The 20,248-nt window shown below is 34.4% G+C and overlaps 1 protein-coding gene across 4 annotated transcripts in view; it reads left to right on the plus strand.

Moving 5' to 3' along the window:
• Positions 1-1,032: 1,032 nt before the first annotated feature.
• Positions 1,033-20,248, plus strand: part of LOC145276696 (myotubularin-related protein 10-B-like) — a 175,098-nt gene continuing 155,882 nt past the window's right edge. For all 4 annotated transcript variants that reach the window (XM_080127884.1, XM_080127886.1, XM_080127885.1 and 1 more), the window contains exons 1-2: positions 1,033-1,434; positions 18,246-18,263. In XM_080127884.1, the coding sequence (XP_079984010.1) occupies positions 1,345-1,434; positions 18,246-18,263 (108 nt within the window). In that variant the 5' untranslated portion in view covers positions 1,033-1,344. The remainder of the gene's footprint in view (positions 1,435-18,245; positions 18,264-20,248) is intronic.

A 20,248-nucleotide genomic window follows, 5' to 3' on the forward strand; every position in this document is an offset into this window, starting at 1 on the left:
GGAGTATCATTATAGTCTAAGATATCAATTTGCTGTTATTTCATTCATTCTAACAATTGCACTTAAAAGGACAGTAGAATATTAAAAAGATCTCACAGTTGCAATGTATGAGATAATGACTGAATGTCTAGCATCCGGAAGGATACCCCATCCCTAGCTAGAACAGAATGATAAGAAGATTGATAGAAAAAAACAAACAAAAAACAAAGTGAGCTGGAAATAATGAAGCATATATATAACAGAATTGTCGACTTTTATAGAAATTATTTTTTTTTTTTTGTTGCTATAGTCCAAAATATCGATTCACTGTCACTTTATCCATTCTGATTTTTATCCTCGGCCTCAAAAATCAACAAAGATCAGACCATTCTTATAAGACCTGGTTTCTATTGATTGCGGTGTAATGTTAGTTCTGTGCAGTGAGGCCAATCCTCCCAAGCTTTCCCTTCTCTCTCTGAGGAGGAAGTTAGTTTATTGCTAATCGCCCGAGGCACCCTTACCGGGAATTCCGACGGGGCTGCCTAGGCACTTTTTTGCAGGTCAGAGTGTCGCTCCTCGGGGGCACTGACTTCTCAATCCCCCTTTCCGACTTTGATGTCACGGTTCTAGCAGTGAGAGAGAACTAAATACCTTGATTCTAACGGATAATGTATAACAGGATTTCTCAAACTTCAAAACACCATGAAACGCTTGAACAGGACAATGGTTTTTCATGCAGCACGAACAAGATTATTTTTTAAATAAATATGAAAAACATTAATTTCAAATTTTTAACACTAACTAATGATTATCTCTTTTCGGCAAAAAAAAAAACAAAACAAACTCTGCAGCCATTTAATTTTTCCGTATAAAGCATTTGGTCCTCTTTAAGAAAGGGCTTCCAGGGTCCCTGAGTTTCACTCACGGAGCCCCATGTTTCGTAGAACCCATTTTGGCAAACCGTGATCTGTAAGACTGTATTTTTTTTTGTTGACGTGTTTATTATTGCTCTTAGAGTCTTCCATCGTTTTTATTTTTTTTTGTTATTGTCGTGACTTGAGAGTTACCTCCCTTTATGCGACTCTTCATTATTTGTAACGCGATGGCAGAAGGCGTTGAGTCTGAAAATGACAGTTATTTTCTTGAGGCTTCAAATGACACACGCAAATAAATCGATGAAAACCAAGTTGGGAAACGTTTATTTAATTAAAAACTAGACAATAGCGTTTTTTTCTTTTCTTTGTGTTCCAACTACCACAGCCTTTGCTGTCCTCATGTTGGTAACTAAGCCTGCGAAAGCACAAACAAGCCAGTTCCCCCGCCGTCTCCAAACCAGCTCGAGAGGAGGAAGGCCAACGGGGTGACATGTCGAGGAAACGATTCCAACAATCCGTAGCTCTACCCACGGGGACTTTTACAAGTTTTATCAACGGCAACGAAGTCACCCCAAACAATGTAAGTAATCACTTCCACCCCCGAGATATTCACAATCATCTCGTTTGCTTTAATCTTTTTGTTTACTTTCCAACATTTTCGAATCGTAATTATTTTTTAATAACGTGTTTAAATGGGTGTGACCAATTTATAACATTTAAACAATTTCAAACAGATCCCCCACTTATTTATTTTAATTCTTAAAAAAAAAAAGTCGCTTCTGGTTCAGAATTCACCTTATGCTAAACAAACAAAAGGTGTTTATGTGCTTATTGTAGTATTTTAAAGTTAAATTCAAGTTTTACAGATTTTTTTTTATTACTTGTGCACTTTTGCCACCGTGCTGAAATCAAAACGTTGTTTTGAAAGCCGTTCTTAACATGAGGAGTGTTTTGTTCGGTGCTTCCATATCGTGAAGCTTAAATTCAACCCGAAAAACAAAACAAAAATTATTTAAAAATAGCGCGGTGGCAAAAGTGCACAAGCACCCCCCTTTTTTTTATTTTAATTAAATTGTTAGGTGAAAGTACAGAATAGTTACGAAATACCCTCTCTTCCCCATGTTAAGAATGGCTTTCTAAATGACGTTATTATTTAAGTGCAGTACAAGTACTAAACAAAAATAAAGAAAAACTCTGATGTACGTACACGTGACTAAACGAAAATATCATGTGCCAAAAATCACACTGATTTGTTTATTTTTTTTTTTCTTTTCGGTACTAGTGCAGTAGTGGCAGTGCACTTATTGATCCGTGTTGAAATAATAACGTTATTATTTAAAAAAAACTATTCTTGGTGATAGCGCAGAGAGTGATCCGCGCTATTTTTTAAATCGTATTTCCAAGTTTAATTAAAGTTTTTTAATTTTTTTATTCAATTGTAAGGTTGAAGTATACAATAGGCACAAAACACCCTCCCCTCCCCATGTTAAGAATGGCTTTTTAAATAATAACGTTATTATTTACGTCCGGATCACTCTCTGCACTAGTACTTCATTCTTAAGATGGGGAAGGGAGGGTTTTTTTGTACCTATTCTGTACAACTGAACAAAAAACGGTGCTAGTGCAGAGAGTGATCCGTGCTATTTTTTAAATCGTATTTCCAAGTTTAATTAAAGTTTTGATATTTTTTATTCAATTGTAACTATAGAATAGGTACAAAACACCCTCCCTTCCCCATGCTAAGAATGGCTTTTTAAATAATAACGTTATTATTGCAGCAGCACGGATCACTCTACACTAGTACCGATTAAATTGTTAGGTGCGTTTCCAAATAAGGTGCTTATTCAGATTGGCACTTATGGCAGCAATTAAAAATAAGGAAAATACAGAAAAGTGTACGTAGTCGTTACATGACGATAATGCCATATTCCAAAAATCACGTAATTTGATCGAGTCATTTTTTAAATCAAATTTTACGACCAAGCGAGTCGGAATGTTTTCGTCGGGTATAATGAAATCCGATGGAATAAATAAGGGGGAGACAACTCAAATCGAAGTGTCGATGTAAAAAGTCAGCCTTATGTTCAATATAGTTTAGTAGTAAAATCGTAAATGTTTTTTTTTTTTTTTTTTTTTTTTTTAATAGTTAAAAAAGAACTATTTGAACGAATGACGTGATTCTGGGAATATAACATCTTCGTTCTGTAACATGCAGACTTTTCTGTATTTTCTTAACTTTTAATTGCTGCCATTAGTGGCATTCTGAATAAGCACTGATTATTAACCAATGTCAAACTTATTCTGTAATCAATAAAATGTATTATAACAAATACTGACCCAACGGGTGATCGTGTTATTATTTTAAAACTACAAATCGAGTGATTTGTTTTACACGAAAAAGTCGTCCAAAACTGAATAAGTAGACTTGTTTATCGTGCACGCGCGTAAAAACGGCCACCAGAGAATCACAGGTCTTTAAATCTCAATAACTACTTGTCTCTTCAAAATTTAAATGAGATTTTCGTATTCAGCATAGTCGAAAACCGTCATGTTAATGAAAATTGTGTAGGTGGAGATAATGTAAAAAAATAAGAAATAAATATTACTTTTCTATCTGGAAAAATATTTGGCATTTTTTTTTTTTTTTTTTTTTTTTTTTTTTTTTTTTTTTACGACCTGTCCCAGCGTAGTAGTGTAAACACCCCCAATCTCCCATGTTAAGAACGGCTTTCGGAATAAACACCCCCCAACCTAACTTCGAAAGCCGTTCTTAACATGGGGAGGTTGGGGTGTTTATACTACGCTGGGCTGCCGGCTGGGCTCCAGTGTAGTATAAACACTAGCGTCGCTGGGGCAGGTTGTAAAAAAAAAAAAAAAAAAAAAAAAAAAAAAAATACCAAGTTTTTAGTGTTTTTACTTACTTTAAAATGTTTATTCGGTTCGAAAAATAGTGTCGAGCGCCGAGCGGTAGATAAGAACAATAAAAAAGCCGTGAATGGACAACTAAATATTTGAAGTCTCGATAATGACTTAAAAATAAAATCCTGTTAGAAACACAGGTGCTTATGCAATTTGATTACCGCGCTAGTTTTTAAAATAATAATTTAAGTTAAATTCAAGTTTTACGATATTTTTTTTATTAAATTGTTAAGTGAAAGTATAGAATAGTTAGAAAACACCCACCCCATGTTAAGAATGGCTTTCTAAATAATAACGTTGTTTCAGCACGGTAACAAAAGTGCCTAGGTACCAAAAAACATTGGTAAATTTTTACGACGTCCTCCAGCGTATTATAAACACCCCAACCTCCCCATGTTAAGAACGGCTTTCGGAATGACCCCCCCCCAACTTCGAAAGCCGTTCTTAACATGGGGAGGTTGGGGTGTTTATAATACGCTGGGGCACTTTGTAAAAATTTACCAAAACATTTTAAGTCATTATCGAGACTCAACTATTTAGGTGTCAATTTGCGGACATTTTTCTTGTTTTCGGCTAACGCTAGAGACACGATTTGTTTTCGAAAACGCTTTCATGTGAATAAAATCACTAAAAACTTATTCAACTAGGTAGAAGAGTAACTTATCTTGGCTTTAGTAACATTTATTTGTTATATATTTGTTTTTTGATAACTTTTTCGTACCGAAAAAACAAACCCGACTGATGACGTCTTTTGAAAAAAATAAATAAATAAAATAAAAACAAAATGAAGTTTGAACATTGAAACGAAGGCCATGACTCTTATAATCCAAATCTTAAATTAAGTAAAAATAACCGATTATTTTTTTCTGATTTTTTTTTTTTAACTAAATGGAATTTTTATTTAAAACTAACATTTTGATTTTATTTCTATTTTTTTTTTTTTTTTTTGTTAAAACTTAAAATGCAACGGGCACTTGTCACAAATGGATTTTATTTGAAAAAGATATCAAACTTTCTTTTTTACTAAAAACTAACACAGCAAGCATGACTACAACCTATTTATTTTTTTCCTGTGAAATGTTTAAAATCGCATTTGAAAAAAGCAAAGGGGACGCAGAAAAGCGATCGAATCTTGCAAATAGAAAAACAAAAATTACAACAACAACAACAAAAAAAAAAAATGTCGTTTTCTTATTCTTATTCGTCACGTAACAATTAACATGAATGATAGTTTTTTTTTACCATGTCTCACATCACGAAAACATTTTTTCTATTTCAATTTTTTTTAAAAATTCCATTTTCACTCCAAACAAGGCACAGTGCCACTTTGATGTAAGAGGCTACTATTTGGGACATAATTTGTAGGGATGCTATGTAGGGAGTTAAGCAGCAAGATGCCTGTTTACATTAAACTTGAACTTCTGCATGTCAGTACAGTTAGAGAAGCAGGAACCTGGGAGGGAATTCCAAAGTCTAGCAGAAACTATTAGTAGAATGCTTTCTTATATCTAGGAATTTCTACTGTGTAGGGGTGTGATTTTGCTGCTTGTCGAGTTGTCGGAGGTATTTACGTCGAGGGGGATACAAGAGATTATAGTTCATCGGAGCAGTGGAGCACTGGAGCAGTCACCTACCATTTAAAATACTTGTAAAACAGGCAGAAGGATGCAACATTGCAACATTTCGTCGATGAGACAGCGGTTGAAACTTAGCTGATAATGCGAGACCTGTCTTGAAGGAAAGACTTGAATTGGATTGGGTAAATTTTTTACCTGGTTTCCTGTCTACCTTAACATTTTCCTGGTTTCCTGTCCACCTTAACATTTTCCTTTAAAATAACTATTAAATAGGTTTTCGGGTGTGCAGAAAACGAATATCGCAATTAAATTTTCCGCAAATAACTAGTTTTCCGGATATTAAGCAATCTCATTTCTTGTTTTATTGCTGGTGGCCATCTTGATGCACGCGTTCGTGTGTGTAAACGCAACCCAAAAAACTACGCGCAAGCGCGTGCATACCAAGATGGCCACCAGCAATGGCATAAGAAATGACATTACTTAACAGATGGAAATTAAATTTTCCGCAAACTACTTATTTGCGCAAAATTTAATTGAGATATTCGTTTTCAGCATACCCGAAAACTTACCAAAGTCATTTTAAAGGAAAATGTAAAGGTGAAAACCAGGTAAAAATTTACATTGAATTATTTTTTGTTTGTTATTGTTTTAATTAGAGGCTGTAGTTAAATCCTACTTCAGTCACATATATTTCCAAATAACTTTATTACTTAGACCATGTGCATACAAAAAAATAGAGGTGGACCTGAGGAATTTTGCCCCCTCTCTATTTTTTTTTTATTTTCGTCTTTTTTCAATTTTTTCAGATTATCAAATGGACACTAATTTACAAGATTATCAAAAGAATGTCAATATTTAAATATAGGGGGTACTCAGTTTCTAATGCAGCGTTCTAGTAAATCGATCACCCATTATAGAACCACTCCATTTTTTTAGAGCAAATTTCGCTTTTTAAAAGTAGTTTAGCCTTTTTTAAATTTCATTTCTTTTGTTTCCATTTTTACATGTTTATTCACTTGTGCCATTTTTACATGTTTATTCACTTGTGCCATTTTTACATGTTTATTTACCTATGCCACTTTTATTATCATAGTCGGCTTAACTTCTGTTTTGCATGCTGACGTATATTGGACGGCTTTTAGAAATTGACTTCCAAACTAACATATCTCTGGGCAGATTTTTCTTTATTCCTCTTTCTCTCACATCCTTATTCCTCCCATGTTTTCCTTGGCTTTTATCTCCTCTGTGCGCTGACCCTGATTACCTAATAATTCTACATCTACTGATCCGAGCACTCTTATCCATTCTTTGAATGTGACCATACCATCGTTGTCTCCTGTTCTGCACACATTTCCCAATACTGTTCAGATTTAATCTTCCTCTGGTCTCACCAGAACAAATCTGTCTTAAAAACTTGCATGACATATTTTTCTTGTATCCTTTCTCTTCATGCAACACATGTCCTCAACCCTTAATAGCCAAGCTTCACTTTCATGTATCATCACACGATGCTATATCATTACAAGACCACCATTCACCCATGCATAGAGTATTTTTGCCACATCCACCATTCGCATCCCTCTCTCTGACAGAATCTAAAGTCTCAAATCTAATAGGTTTTATATTATCGCCCAAGCTCCAACGTTTGTTCCATCGCCACAATGTTGCATCAATATGCCTGTTCTACAACTACTTTAATGAAATATGCTCTGAACTCCTAACACTAGTACCCCTTCAACATATATACTCTCGACTAGTTTGACAAGCAACAAAGTTCCACCTCTTTACGTTTGAGATCCCTAGAGGTTGGAAAGTTTTCTTCTCTAATAGCTTCTTCCTTCAGACTGCTAAACTTTGGAATTCCATCTCTGTTTCTTGCTGCCCTGACTGTACTCACCTGCATAAGTATAAATGTACTGTGACCAGACATCTTGCAGCTCAACTCCTCACAGTCCCTTGTTAAGCATGATTCCGAGTAGTAGCCCTGTTATGTCAAAGTGACAATATGCCTCGTGTGAAGTGAAAAGAGTAAAAGAAAAAAAAATCACACATGACTGATAGACTCTTCTCTTGATAACGCTCTGCTGCTTAGTAATGGCAAAAGTTTCCTGAACTTATTCCATCCATTCCAAACTCTTGCAATCATGTTAGCACCTCTCTGTGTTTTAATAGTATCAAAACTTCTGAACAACTCCAATAACTTATAATTTAGCCCTGCCCTTTTTATCTTTGATATCATTACTGTGCACTCACGAATGGTGGAATTTTCAGCCAATAGCCAATACCCCCTCCCTTCCTCCCATAAAAAGAAAAAAAAAATCTGTTGTATCTGAAAGAAAATGAATGGGCGTTTTCATTTTTTTTTTTTTTTTTCAAGTTTTGAGATTCGTGTTTTATTTTCTGTGTGTAAAAAGAAAAAAAACCCATCCTTTTTATATTTGCCGGCAATCAATCATAAAACGTATTATTTGGATTCTTCACGACTACTGTTCTTGTCTTGAATGTTCTTGTCTTGAATGTTCTTGTCTTGAATGTTCTTGTCTTGAATGTTATTTTCACAACATTTCAGTCGATGTAACATCCTTTTTCAGATGTATCGTGTCAGACTCTGTAATCTTTCTGTCAGACTCTGTAATCTTTCTGTCAGACTCTGTAATCTTTCTGTCAGACTCTGTAATCTTTCTGTCAGACTCTGTAATCTTTCTGTCAGACTCTGTAATCTTTCTGTCAGACTCTGTAATCTTTCTGTCAGACTCTGTAATCTTTCTGTCAGACTCTGTAATCTTTCTGTCAGACTCTGTAATCTTTCTGTCAGACTCTGTAATCTTTCTGTCAGACTCTGTAATCTTTCTGTCAGACTCTGTAATCTTTCTGTCAGACTCTGTAATCTTTCTGTCAGACTCTGTAATCTTTCTGTCAGACTCTGTAATCTTTCTGTCAGACTCTGTAATCTTTCTGTCAGACTCTGTAATCTTTCTGTCAGACTCTGTAATCTTTCTGTCAGACTCTGTAATCTTTCTGTCAGACTCTGTAATCTTTCTGTCAGACTCTGTAATCTTTCTGTCAGACTCTGTAATCTTTCTGTCAGACTCTGTAATCTTTCTGTCAGACTCTGTAATCTTTCTGTCAGACTCTGTAATCTTTCTGTCAGACTCTGTAATCTTTCTGTCAGACTCTGTAATCTTTCTGTCAGACTCTGTAATCTTTCTGTCAGACTCTGTAATCTTTCTGTCAGACTCTGTAATCTTTCTGTCAGACTCTGTAATCTTTCTGTCAGACTCTGTAATCTTTCTGTCAGACTCTGTAATCTTTCTGTCAGACTCTGTAATCTTTCTGTCAGACTCTGTAATCTTTCTGTCAGACTCTGTAATCTTTCTGTCAGACTCTGTAATCTTTCTGTCAGACTCTGTAATCTTTCTGTCAGACTCTGTAATCTTTCTGTCAGACTCTGTAATCTTTCTGTCAGACTCTGTAATCTTTCTGTCAGACTCTGTAATCTTTCTGTCAGACTCTGTAATCTTTCTGTCAGACTCTGTAATCTTTCTGTCAGACTCTGTAATCTTTCTGTCAGACTCTGTAATCTTTCTGTCAGACTCTGTAATCTTTCTGTCAGACTCTGTAATCTTTCTGTCAGACTCTGTAATCTTTCTGTCAGACTCTGTAATCTTTCTGTCAGACTCTGTAATCTTTCTGTCAGACTCTGTAATCTTTCTGTCAGACTCTGTAATCTTTCTGTCAGACTCTGTAATCTTTCTGTCAGACTCTGTAATCTTTCTGTCAGACTCTGTAATCTTTCTGTCAGACTCTGTAATCTTTCTGTCAGACTCTGTAATCTTTCTGTCAGACTCTGTAATCTTTCTGTCAGACTCTGTAATCTTTCTGTCAGACTCTGTAATCTTTCTGTCAGACTCTGTAATCTTTCTGTCAGACTCTGTAATCTTTCTGTCAGACTCTGTAATCTTTCTGTCAGACTCTGTAATCTTTCTGTCAGACTCTGTAATCTTTCTGTCAGACTCTGTAATCTTTCTGTCAGACTCTGTAATCTTTCTGTCAGACTCTGTAATCTTTCTGTCAGACTCTGTAATCTTTCTGTCAGACTCTGTAATCTTTCTGTCAGACTCTGTAATCTTTCTGTCAGACTCTGTAATCTTTCTGTCAGACTCTGTAATCTTTCTGTCAGACTCTGTAATCTTTCTGTCAGACTCTGTAATCTTTCTGTCAGACTCTGTAATCTTTCTGTCAGACTCTGTAATCTTTCTGTCAGACTCTGTAATCTTTCTGTCAGACTCTGTAATCTTTCTGTCAGACTCTGTAATCTTTCTGTCAGACTCTGTAATCTTTCTGTCAGACTCTGTAATCTTTCTGTCAGACTCTGTAATCTTTCTGTCAGACTCTGTAATCTTTCTGTCAGACTCTGTAATCTTTCTGTCAGACTCTGTAATCTTTCTGTCAGACTCTGTAATCTTTCTGTCAGACTCTGTAATCTTTCTGTCAGACTCTGTAATCTTTCTGTCAGACTCTGTAATCTTTCTGTCAGACTCTGTAATCTTTCTGTCAGACTCTGTAATCTTTCTGTCAGACTCTGTAATCTTTCTGTCAGACTCTGTAATCTTTCTGTCAGACTCTGTAATCTTTCTGTCAGACTCTGTAATCTTTCTGTCAGACTCTGTAATCTTTCTGTCAGACTCTGTAATCTTTCTGTCAGACTCTGTAATCTTTCTGTCAGACTCTAATCTTTCTGTCAGACTCTGTAATCTTTCTGTCAGACTCTGTAATCTTTCTGTCAGACTCTGTAATCTTTCTGTCAGACTCTGTAATCTTTCTGTCAGACTCTGTAATCTTTCTGTCAGACTCTGTAATCTTTCTGTCAGACTCTGTAATCTTTCTGTCAGACTCTGTAATCTTTCTGTCAGACTCTGTAATCTTTCTGTCAGACTCTGTAATCTTTCTGTCAGACTCTGTAATCTTTCTGTCAGACTCTGTAATCTTTCTGTCAGACTCTGTAATCTTTCTGTCAGACTCTGTAATCTTTCTGTCAGACTCTGTAATCTTTCTGTCAGACTCTGTAATCTTTCTGTCAGACTCTGTAATCTTTCTGTCAGACTCTGTAATCTTTCTGTCAGACTCTGTAATCTTTCTGTCAGACTCTGTAATCTTTCTGTCAGACTCTGTAATCTTTCTGTCAGACTCTGTAATCTTTCTGTCAGACTCTGTAATCTTTCTGTCAGACTCTGTAATCTTTCTGTCAGACTCTGTAATCTTTCTGTCAGACTCTGTAATCTTTCTGTCAGACTCTGTAATCTTTCTGTCAGACTCTGTAATCTTTCTGTCAGACTTGAGAATCTGCAGGAATTTCAAACAGAAACTTTTAACTAGGTTGAAGCAATTGTATTTTGAATCTTGAATTACAACTTCTATCCAGTTTGACAGTAAGATTCCTGCATCTGACAAGATACACTTGAAGGAGGCCCGAGGTTACATCATCTGAAATGTGCGAATGACACTCAAGAAGAGAGTAGTAGTTCAAAAACTCCAAATAATTGTCCATCCTTATCAAATTGTATTCATGTAAATTAATAAGTTTTATCTTGATTTTTTTTAGATTTTAGAGGTGGGGGAAACTAAAATATATTTTTATTAAAAAAAAAAAAAATTAGTTTGGCAAAATGTGTGTTCTTTAATGCCGACCCCCCCCCCCAACAATTGTGAGGGGAAAAAAAAGCTTCAACGTTTTTAAAAATAGAAGTAATTTAATTGACTGATTATTATTTTCTTGCTGATGAACTGTTGCATTCGTATAACTGCGTATCAGAATAAAAGGGCAACAAAACGTGTGATTTTGAGTTTAAAATTAGCCGCAATGTTCTGAAGTAAAGAGATCAAGAAATTATTCTCAGTCCAATGATTCGCCGTTGCATAACTTGTTCACAATCTTTTTTATATTGTTCCGATGACTGTTCTCATCTTAAATGTCTTTTTCACAATGCTTTGATCGATCTTCAGGTCTCTTCTGTTGAACTTAGTAAAAGAAAAAAAATAGTCTTTATACAATTTACATATTTTGGATTGAATTGAATGTTTTTTTTTTTTTTTATAATAAACAACATTGATTTATGTTTTTTGATTTTTTTTTTTTTTGAGATGAGGATTGATAATTTGTGTTATTAGGATTTTTTTGGATTACTGTTCTCGTCTGGAATGTTATTTTCACAGCATTTTGTGAATGTGAGCAGTAGGTTTGGTTTCTTTTCTTCTTTTTTTTTTTTTTGAGGTAAGTGTGGTGAAGGAAGGGAGTAGGGTGAGGGTCGCAGTGGCGAGTTGTTGGTATTCTTTTAACTTGGCAGCTAATTATTGGACTAAGCTTTCAGTAATATTATACTCTTATCATTGATTATTCCCTATCTTAGGGTTTTATGGTTGTTTCTTTTCTGGTGGCGACTTCATTTGTATAATAGACATATATACACTGCTAATCAAAAATTTAAGACCACTTAAAAATCTTTAAAGAAAAACAACTTTTTTAAAAGATAGATTTTAAACTCTTCCAACTTAAGGTGACCAATACTACAAGCTAAAAGATTATGGAAACAAAAACCTACATTCCAAAGATTTATTTTTTAAATTTACATTTTTATCAAATTAGGTGTTTTACACATGATCAAAATTATAAGACCAGAAAAAGAAAATTCTATTAAATTGCATGAAAAGTGTATGAAAATATTCAACATTCAAACTTAATGAGTTCCACTTCCACTGCTTTTGATGACTTCAAAAATTCTTTGGGACATGCTAGAAATAAGGGTTTCCATTAAGGTGTGGGGGATCCTGGTCCAGTTTCTGAAGATGGCTTCACAAAGTTCATTTTTTGTTGAATATTGTTTGTCATTTCGATAAACCTCTCTTGTCATCCATCCCTAAACATTTTCAATTGGGTTCAAGTCTGGTGAGCATGTAGGATGTCCCAAGAGATGGACTCCATTTTCTTGTAGAAAGCTCAAGGTCTGTCTTGCAGTGTGGATTGCAGCATTATCCTGTTGGAATAACTATCCATCCCCACACAAACGATAACCCTCCATCATCAAAGATGCCTTTTGTAGCATGCTAACATAACCAGCTGCTGTCTAACGACCCTGCACCACCTGGAGCTCCATCGTCCCTCTGTAATAAAAGGCACCCCCGTACCATTATGGACCCTCCACCACTATGACGTGTGGGAAAAATTTCAAGGGGCATGTTTTTGTCATGCCAATACCGCTGGAAGCTATCGGGACCATCTAAATTGAATTTTTTCTCATCAGAAAACAGGACTTTCTTCCACTTCTCAACGGCCCAGGTTTGGTATTCACAACCAAATCTTAAGCGGTCCACTTTGTGACGTGGAAGCAATCGAGGAATTTGTTTACGCGTTTTATTTACCATGCCTTTGGGTTGGAAGTGTCGTTGGATGGTTATTGGACTACAATCAGCATCCATAACCGCCTTAATTTGACTAGAAGAAATTCCTCTGTCATTCATAACAACCCGTCTGATTCTCCTACTCAATGCAGGAGAAATTTGGGGAGGGGGCTACCAAAGGATGTTGCTTTTCCGTTCGTTATAAAGTTGCAAATAAGTTTTACTGCGATTTACCTTAGTTGCTAGCACTTGCTTTGACAAACCTTGCTTATGGAATCCTAGAATTCGAGAGCGCTCAACTTCGATTATTTTTCTTGCTTTAGGCATGATAACACCTTTACACAGTGATTGCTAATCTCTAACTGAACTAAAAACATTAGAATTACCATAAATCTAACAATTTATACCCTTGGTCTTATAATTTTGATCATATGTAAAAAGCCTAATTTAATAAAAAGGCAAATTTTTAAATAAAATTTTTGGAATGTACCTTTTTGTTTCCTTAACCTTTTAGATTCTAGTATTAGCATAACAAGTTGATATTTTTTTCTTTTTAGATAATTGTTATTTTATTCGGTAATTTTGCCACCATTTATTTATTTTTGAAGCTATTCTCATGAAACTTGGCACTCTTATGTAAAATTGTGTGCTCTTTCTGATTATGCAGTCAAATCTCATGTATCTCTTTACCATAAGCCATGAATTATAAATTAAGATGTACAAATATCAATTTTTTTAAAACTGGCACATGGTATCATACAGTGGGTGTCTATTCATGAACAAAACTAAGTATTATAGTGGTATTTAAATATAGCTTTATTGAGAGCAGGCATTTTCCTGCCTCCTCACCAAAGGAGAGCTTAATCTGGGTGTAGCCATTGAATGTCTAAAGAGTATTCATGGCCGGTATTTACTACTACTCTCACAGAAAAAAAAAAAAAAAAAAATTGAGTAGATATGAATTAATCTCAGAAATAAATCTCAGAAAATTTTTCATATAGATTTTGGATTTCTGTAAAAGATGGAAATTCCCATAGTCGACCAGAACTTATGCATTTTGGGACTAGTCCAATTTTCAATTTTGTAAATCCTCTCTATCTGGCCCAAAATATACCCCTGTTCGTTGAGATGCAACCATAAATCGTACTCTACGCGAGTCCTTGATGTAGCCTCCACAATACCAGGATACCAGGAATCCTGATAAACAACAACTATATATTCACCAGTTGATGGTAATTTTCGTCACTTCTATTTTGTTGCTTTACTGAAAATTCAACTATGAAAGCAAACAAATAAAACGGTAATTTTTTACCTTGTTTCATCTTAACATTTAAAATGATTACTTCTATAGGTTTTAGGGTATGCTGAAAACGAATATTGCATTTAAATTTTCTGCAAATAAGTATTTGTCCGGATATTAAGCAATGTCATTTCTTATGTTGTCGCTGGTGGCCATCTTGGAGCACGCAAACCCAACCCCGAGAAACTATGCGCAAACGTGCCTACCAAGATGGCCACCAGCAACGACATAAGAAATGACATTGCTTAATATCTGGAAAGCTACCTATTCGCGAAAAATTTAAATGCGATATTCGTTTTCAGTATACCCGAAAATCTTAGGAGGTAGTTATTTTAAAGAAAAATGTTAAGGTGGAAACAAGGTAAAAATTTACAAAATGCATCACAATGAAATTCTTTATCGAACCCCCTAATTATTATTATTTAGATATCTTGTTTTACAGATTCGAAAAAATAATCTTGACAATGAGTTAAAAATAAATTCAAGTTTCACAATATATTTTATTTAATTGTTAGGTGAAAGTACAGAATAGTTTACAAAACACCCTTCCTTCTCCATGTTAAGAATGGGTTTCTAAATAATATTATTTCAGCATGGTAGCATGAGTGCTCAAGTACCTTTAATTTGTTATATATATATATTTTTTTTCGTTGTTTGTTGTTTTTTTTATCACTAAAAACAAACGCATGTACTTAGTACATTTTGTTGTTTTTTAACACTTTTAGTACATGTGTACTAAAAGCGTTAAAAACAACAAAATAGTATTGTTTGGAAATCAAATTTGAAAAACTTGAAAATTTTTTTAAATTGACAAACTCAGAATAAAAAATAACTTTCTGCTTTCGTTTCGAAAGCAGAAAAAAAGTTTTCTATTTTTAAGAGAATACAAACTTGTTAATATACTGACAGTGATGGTTAGCACATAGCGGTTTTAAGTGGATTTGAATTTCTATAAAAAATAACATTTTAAAGAAATTTCCGCACAATTAATAATTATCAAATATTTACATATATATGATAATGGATGATATATACCGATTTATCTTATCAATTTTGAAATATTCTTTGTCAACTTTGCTCGGTCATAATGTTGCTTAATGTTGTAAAAATATAAATCAAAGTCCAGTAGAGATGGACTTCCACGCTTATATAGCCTGTAAAATTTCAGCCATATCCAATCAAACTTGACCCCGTGCATATGTATCCAAACGTAATGTATAAAATGTAAACATTGAAAAAAGTTTCCTTTTTTGCTGTCGTCATTTTTTACCGTTTTTTCATTTTTAACTCGGAGCATAAAAATATTGAACACAGAAAATAAAAATAAATTAACATCATTGGAATGCTTATTCAATTCTCTTTCCATCAATGTAATTCTTTTAAAAATTGACTCCCAAATAAAAAAGATATGACTTATCGGAGCACATTAGGTAAGTGATATTGCCGATGTCCATGAAAATACAACATACACTTGTAATGCTAATTAGTTACCTTAAGTCGGAAGAGTTTAAAATCTATCGTTAAAAAAGGTTTCTTTTTAAAGATTTTTAAGTTGTCTTAAATTTTTGATCAGCAGTGTGTGTGTATATATCTATGCTATGATGTAATTTCTCCCTACTTCTGTGGCTTGTTGAAGCAAGTGTGTTGGTGGACAGCTGAGGGTATTTAGTACTCTCCAACTGTAAGAATTGTGATATCAAGGTTGGAAAGTGGGATTTAGAAGTCAGCACCCCCGAGGAGGTGCACTTCAACCTGCAAAAAGTGCCTAGACAACCCCGTCTGCATTCCTCAGTAAGGACTCAGTAGGTGATTAGCAATAAACGGATTAAAGTTTTCCACATGTCTGAATACCCTATATACCAAAAAATCCCCCCCACCCACAGAGAAAAGAAAAAGACTGGGATAGTGGACCTCCTAGAACTGCACAGAATCAGCATTACACTGCATTCAACAGGGATCAGGTCATTACAGGAATGTTCTAACAACAATCAAGAAGGATTTAGCTAAACATTGAGGTTCAAGCACGATTTTTAGTATTTCTGTGCATTGTTTGAACAACCTTCACTGACGACTTGTTTGCCCTTAGTTTCCACGGAAAACATGAGGCAATGTCTTTTGGCACGTTGTCAAGTTTTTTTTTTTTTTCCAGATCCACAAAGGCAAGTATTTCTCCTGCATCTGTCGCAGAATAAATATAACAGTAATACTTTGCCAAGGCATAAAACTAAAATGCGTTTCATCGTTGCTTGTCAGATTTCATTATCTGTGAATTATAATCTCAATAACATTCCAAACTTGATCCATTTCGAGTTTTGCAATTAGTACTTCCCCTTTTTTCCTTGTTACTATTCACAATTGTACAAAGTTCCCAGTCTTTCAGGATGACTTCTTCATTTATGATCAAATCTATTTCATGTACAACCTTCAACAATGCCAGGAGTCTTCCAGCCTTACCCGTTACATCTTGCTCCCAGTTTCCCCGTACCATTTCTTTCTCCATTCTTATAGTAAAACCCAATACTAAAGAAACTTAAAGATTTTTACAGTTCAACTAAAAGTTAATATTCAACACTTTCTCTTAGCGCTATTTCCAAGCATCTTGTATTTGTTGTTAACAATCCATTGTTGTTTCAAATGCAGATGAAGTGTTGTATCAGAACAGATACTACACTTTACTCCTAGCCATAAAGCCAAGAAACTATTAGTGAAGAAAAGATTATATACTTGGATCTTAATCCAATGTGTCTTTCATGTAAAACTTAACGGGTCATGGTTGTGTAATGAATTTGAAAAGGCAGCAAGAGTTTATAATTCATTTTAAAAACGACGCCAAGGAAAATCAAAACCTATTTACAAAAATCGTACAGTGAAAGCATCACGGATCATGAAAAAAAAACAACAGAAATTCTGGTGCTACTATAGTGTGATTTCTACCTTCATTTTTTATTCCTTCCTTAATATGGATGATTCCAAAAGGTGAAAGTACAATGGGCCATTTTAACAAAGGATCGATGAACAGAATGTGCCAATAAGGACAGTATGGAGGCGCAGAAGAAAAGGTTGCCAGTCAGTTTGGAAAGGGAACGAATTCTTCCATTATACCATATATATCAATTTGAATGGAAGGCTTCACTGTGAAATTTTAAAGCTCATTTACATGTGAAGCGTCAAGATATATATGCAGAGACATCGAGCACTTATGCGATTTTTAATTCATCACTCATCTGAGGATGACTTATGGAAGTCAGAAACTGAGACATGTGCATGCGAGTATTATGTTTTTTCTAAACAGTTCACTTCATACTCAAACTAAGATCGAAACCAAAACTCAAAGATAGTGAGTCAAGTACGATAACAATTAGGCCAGCTTGACATGCTCTTTAAAACATGTTTTCAAACCTACTTATTCCTAACATAAGGAATCTATCACATAAACGATTCAGGCATGCATATTCATGAAACAATTGACAGATAAAAATCTGATGCCTCCCACATACAAATTTTTCAATTTTCACCCCCTTAGACATTTTTTCCAGATGAAAACGGATTAAAGTTTTCCACATGTCTGAATACTCTATATACCAAATTTCAAATATTCAAAAATTCGTTGAGTATATAGTTTGAGAAGTGTCCTTACACACACACACACACACACACACACACACACACACACACACACACACACACACACACACACATTCTTTTATAGATATATAGATAAATATACAGACGAGGTGGTCGCTAGAAATGCGGGAAATCTGAGGTTATAAAATTTATTGCATTTGTTTAAATTTATTTCATTTGTATTATTCACTTGGATTTTGATAGGCACGTTACGGACGAAAGTAATAGAATACAAATTTCAGGCTTTGAAATGTGATTGTTCTTTTTAAAAGTGAGAACTTCAGAACTGACAAAATAACTGTTACAGTGTATTTTTCAATGATTACCAAAGGATTAGTTTTCTAATGCTTTTTACAAATTTAAAGTAAGAAAATCCCGAAGCAGATGTTGCTAAAAAGGATCAGATAAAAAAGAAATTCCTGATTTTGTAAAACTAAATTATCGTTTGACAATTTTTAAACTGTTTTTTTTTTTTTATATTAATAGTAAATTGTTTAATAATTTTTATTTTATTTTTTCCTGTGTGTTCTTTGTTTTCAAAACATTATTTTAAAAATGAATTTGTTTATTTTCTAGGAAGACGTACATTTTCAGGTAAGTAATTAATTTTCAATTGTCTTAATCTTGAAATTTTTTTGTACAATTTTATGGTCTTACTTTAAAAAAAATCTTTTAACCATTTTTGGTCCCCCCCCCCAAACAAAGACGGTGAACCTGTAAATTCACCCTTGTCCGTTTGTTTGTTCGTCCATCTGCACTGTTTTCAATAATTACGCCTTGGAATTTTTGGAAATTTTAAACATTATATGAGTAAAAAAGTAAGAGAACGAATTTTCCAGGAAAACTCTGATGCCCTCCCCCCCTCCCCACGCCAGAGGGGCCTTTTTGGGTTAAAATGGCTAAAATTAACACATTTGTGCTTGTTAAAAAAAAAAAAAAAAATTGATGCCATGGATTTTTGTAAAACTTTCTGAAAAGTTGTAACTAACTGATTTTTATATAATTTTGTTTGTCTATACTTTGCGATAACTCTTGTGTGTGCCCAAGGGGCTCTTTTAGGGCTAATAAAAACACTCCGTTTTTGGGACTATTTTACCATTTTTGTCTAAAATTTTCTGTCTATTTATTAGCAGTTTTGCATGGTGCTGAACTCAAATATGTTAAGACCTAGGGGACTTTTGGGGCTCAATGGTGGTGGTGGTGGTAGGGGGGGGTTCTGAACTTAGTAATTTTTTTTTATACCTCGTCCACTGTGCACTCACGGGGGACCATGCATGCTTCACTTGTTATTTCTGTTTATTATGGACAGTTCTAAGAAAGAAACTTTGTTCATGGAATTTCCGTATAGTTTTAGGTAGAGAGTGAGGAAAGTTGGCGATTGTTTTAGCTGGGCGGGTATTTGTTGCGAACATTTAACAGGGAAGGACCATAGACCGGGGTGAGAGAATTCCACTGTGGGTGTTTTTAATATGTCTAAGTTATTTTACAAATTAAGAGCTCATTTTTAATATGGACAACTTTTATGTCACACTAAGAACATGATGTGTGTATTAATATTCTGTTTGCGATTCAAATGTACAAATGTGTAATTTCGTGGCAACACAAAGTGGGTTTTCACATTTGCTTTTTTATTTTTTGTTTTTTTTTCCCCTGTCACGCCAATGAAATTATTTAAATAAAAACCATTTATTTATGTACATGTTTATTTAAGAAAAAAATCGATTTAAGAATCTTAAGTAGGACGATCTCTGGAGTGAATGTGGTATTATGGTGATTGAGGACTCTAGCTATGAATATTTAGACAGTTATAAAGTACAATGACAAGGAAGACCATAGACTCCCATCCCCACACTTTTGAATGGCCTTGTGCCTAATTTATGATTTGTGTTTTATTTTTCGGTAATAAATTTTTCAAAGTAGATTATGCATTGTTTATAGTAAAATGTTGTGGATGAAACAATCTATATATCTGTGAAAGTGTCTGTGTACATTTCCCTACACAATAACTCTGTCAATTTTCAGTCTACAAACTCGAAATTTGATATACAGGGTACTGAGATTTTGGAAAATCTGCATAATCTGTTTTCGGTCAGAAATTTGGCTTTTAAGAGGTCAAAGTTTAACGATTTGACCTTTTGAGAACTCTACCAAACTCCTCTGCCAATTGCGGGTATAAACAATTGAAATTTTAGATATAGGTTCCTTGGACATGGATCTAACTTAATAACTTGATTTGAGCCTAAAACAAATGTTAAGGAGTCATAATAGGGGTCAAAGTTAAAAAAAAATTTGACCTCTGCGGTCTCTACCAAATTACTTGGACAATTTCTGGTCTAAACATTTGAAATTTTACATAAAGGGTATTCAGAGATAGGGCAAGCTTTTTAATCGGTTTGGGTGGAAAATTTGAGCTACCAATATAGAAATGTATGTATGTATGTTTGCATATCTGCCTAAAACTTTTACAGAGGTGACCGATTTTCACAAGATCAGTATCGTTTTTGAAGCTCGACTCTCAGACGACAAATACCGAAAAATTGGCTAAAAACATTAATTTCTTCACCCTCAACTGGGCACTT

This window comes from Euprymna scolopes, chromosome 5 (genome assembly GCF_053919585.1).
Source record: "Euprymna scolopes isolate OS-2025 chromosome 5, ASM5391958v1, whole genome shotgun sequence".
NCBI lineage: Eukaryota > Metazoa > Mollusca > Cephalopoda > Sepiida > Sepiolidae > Euprymna > Euprymna scolopes.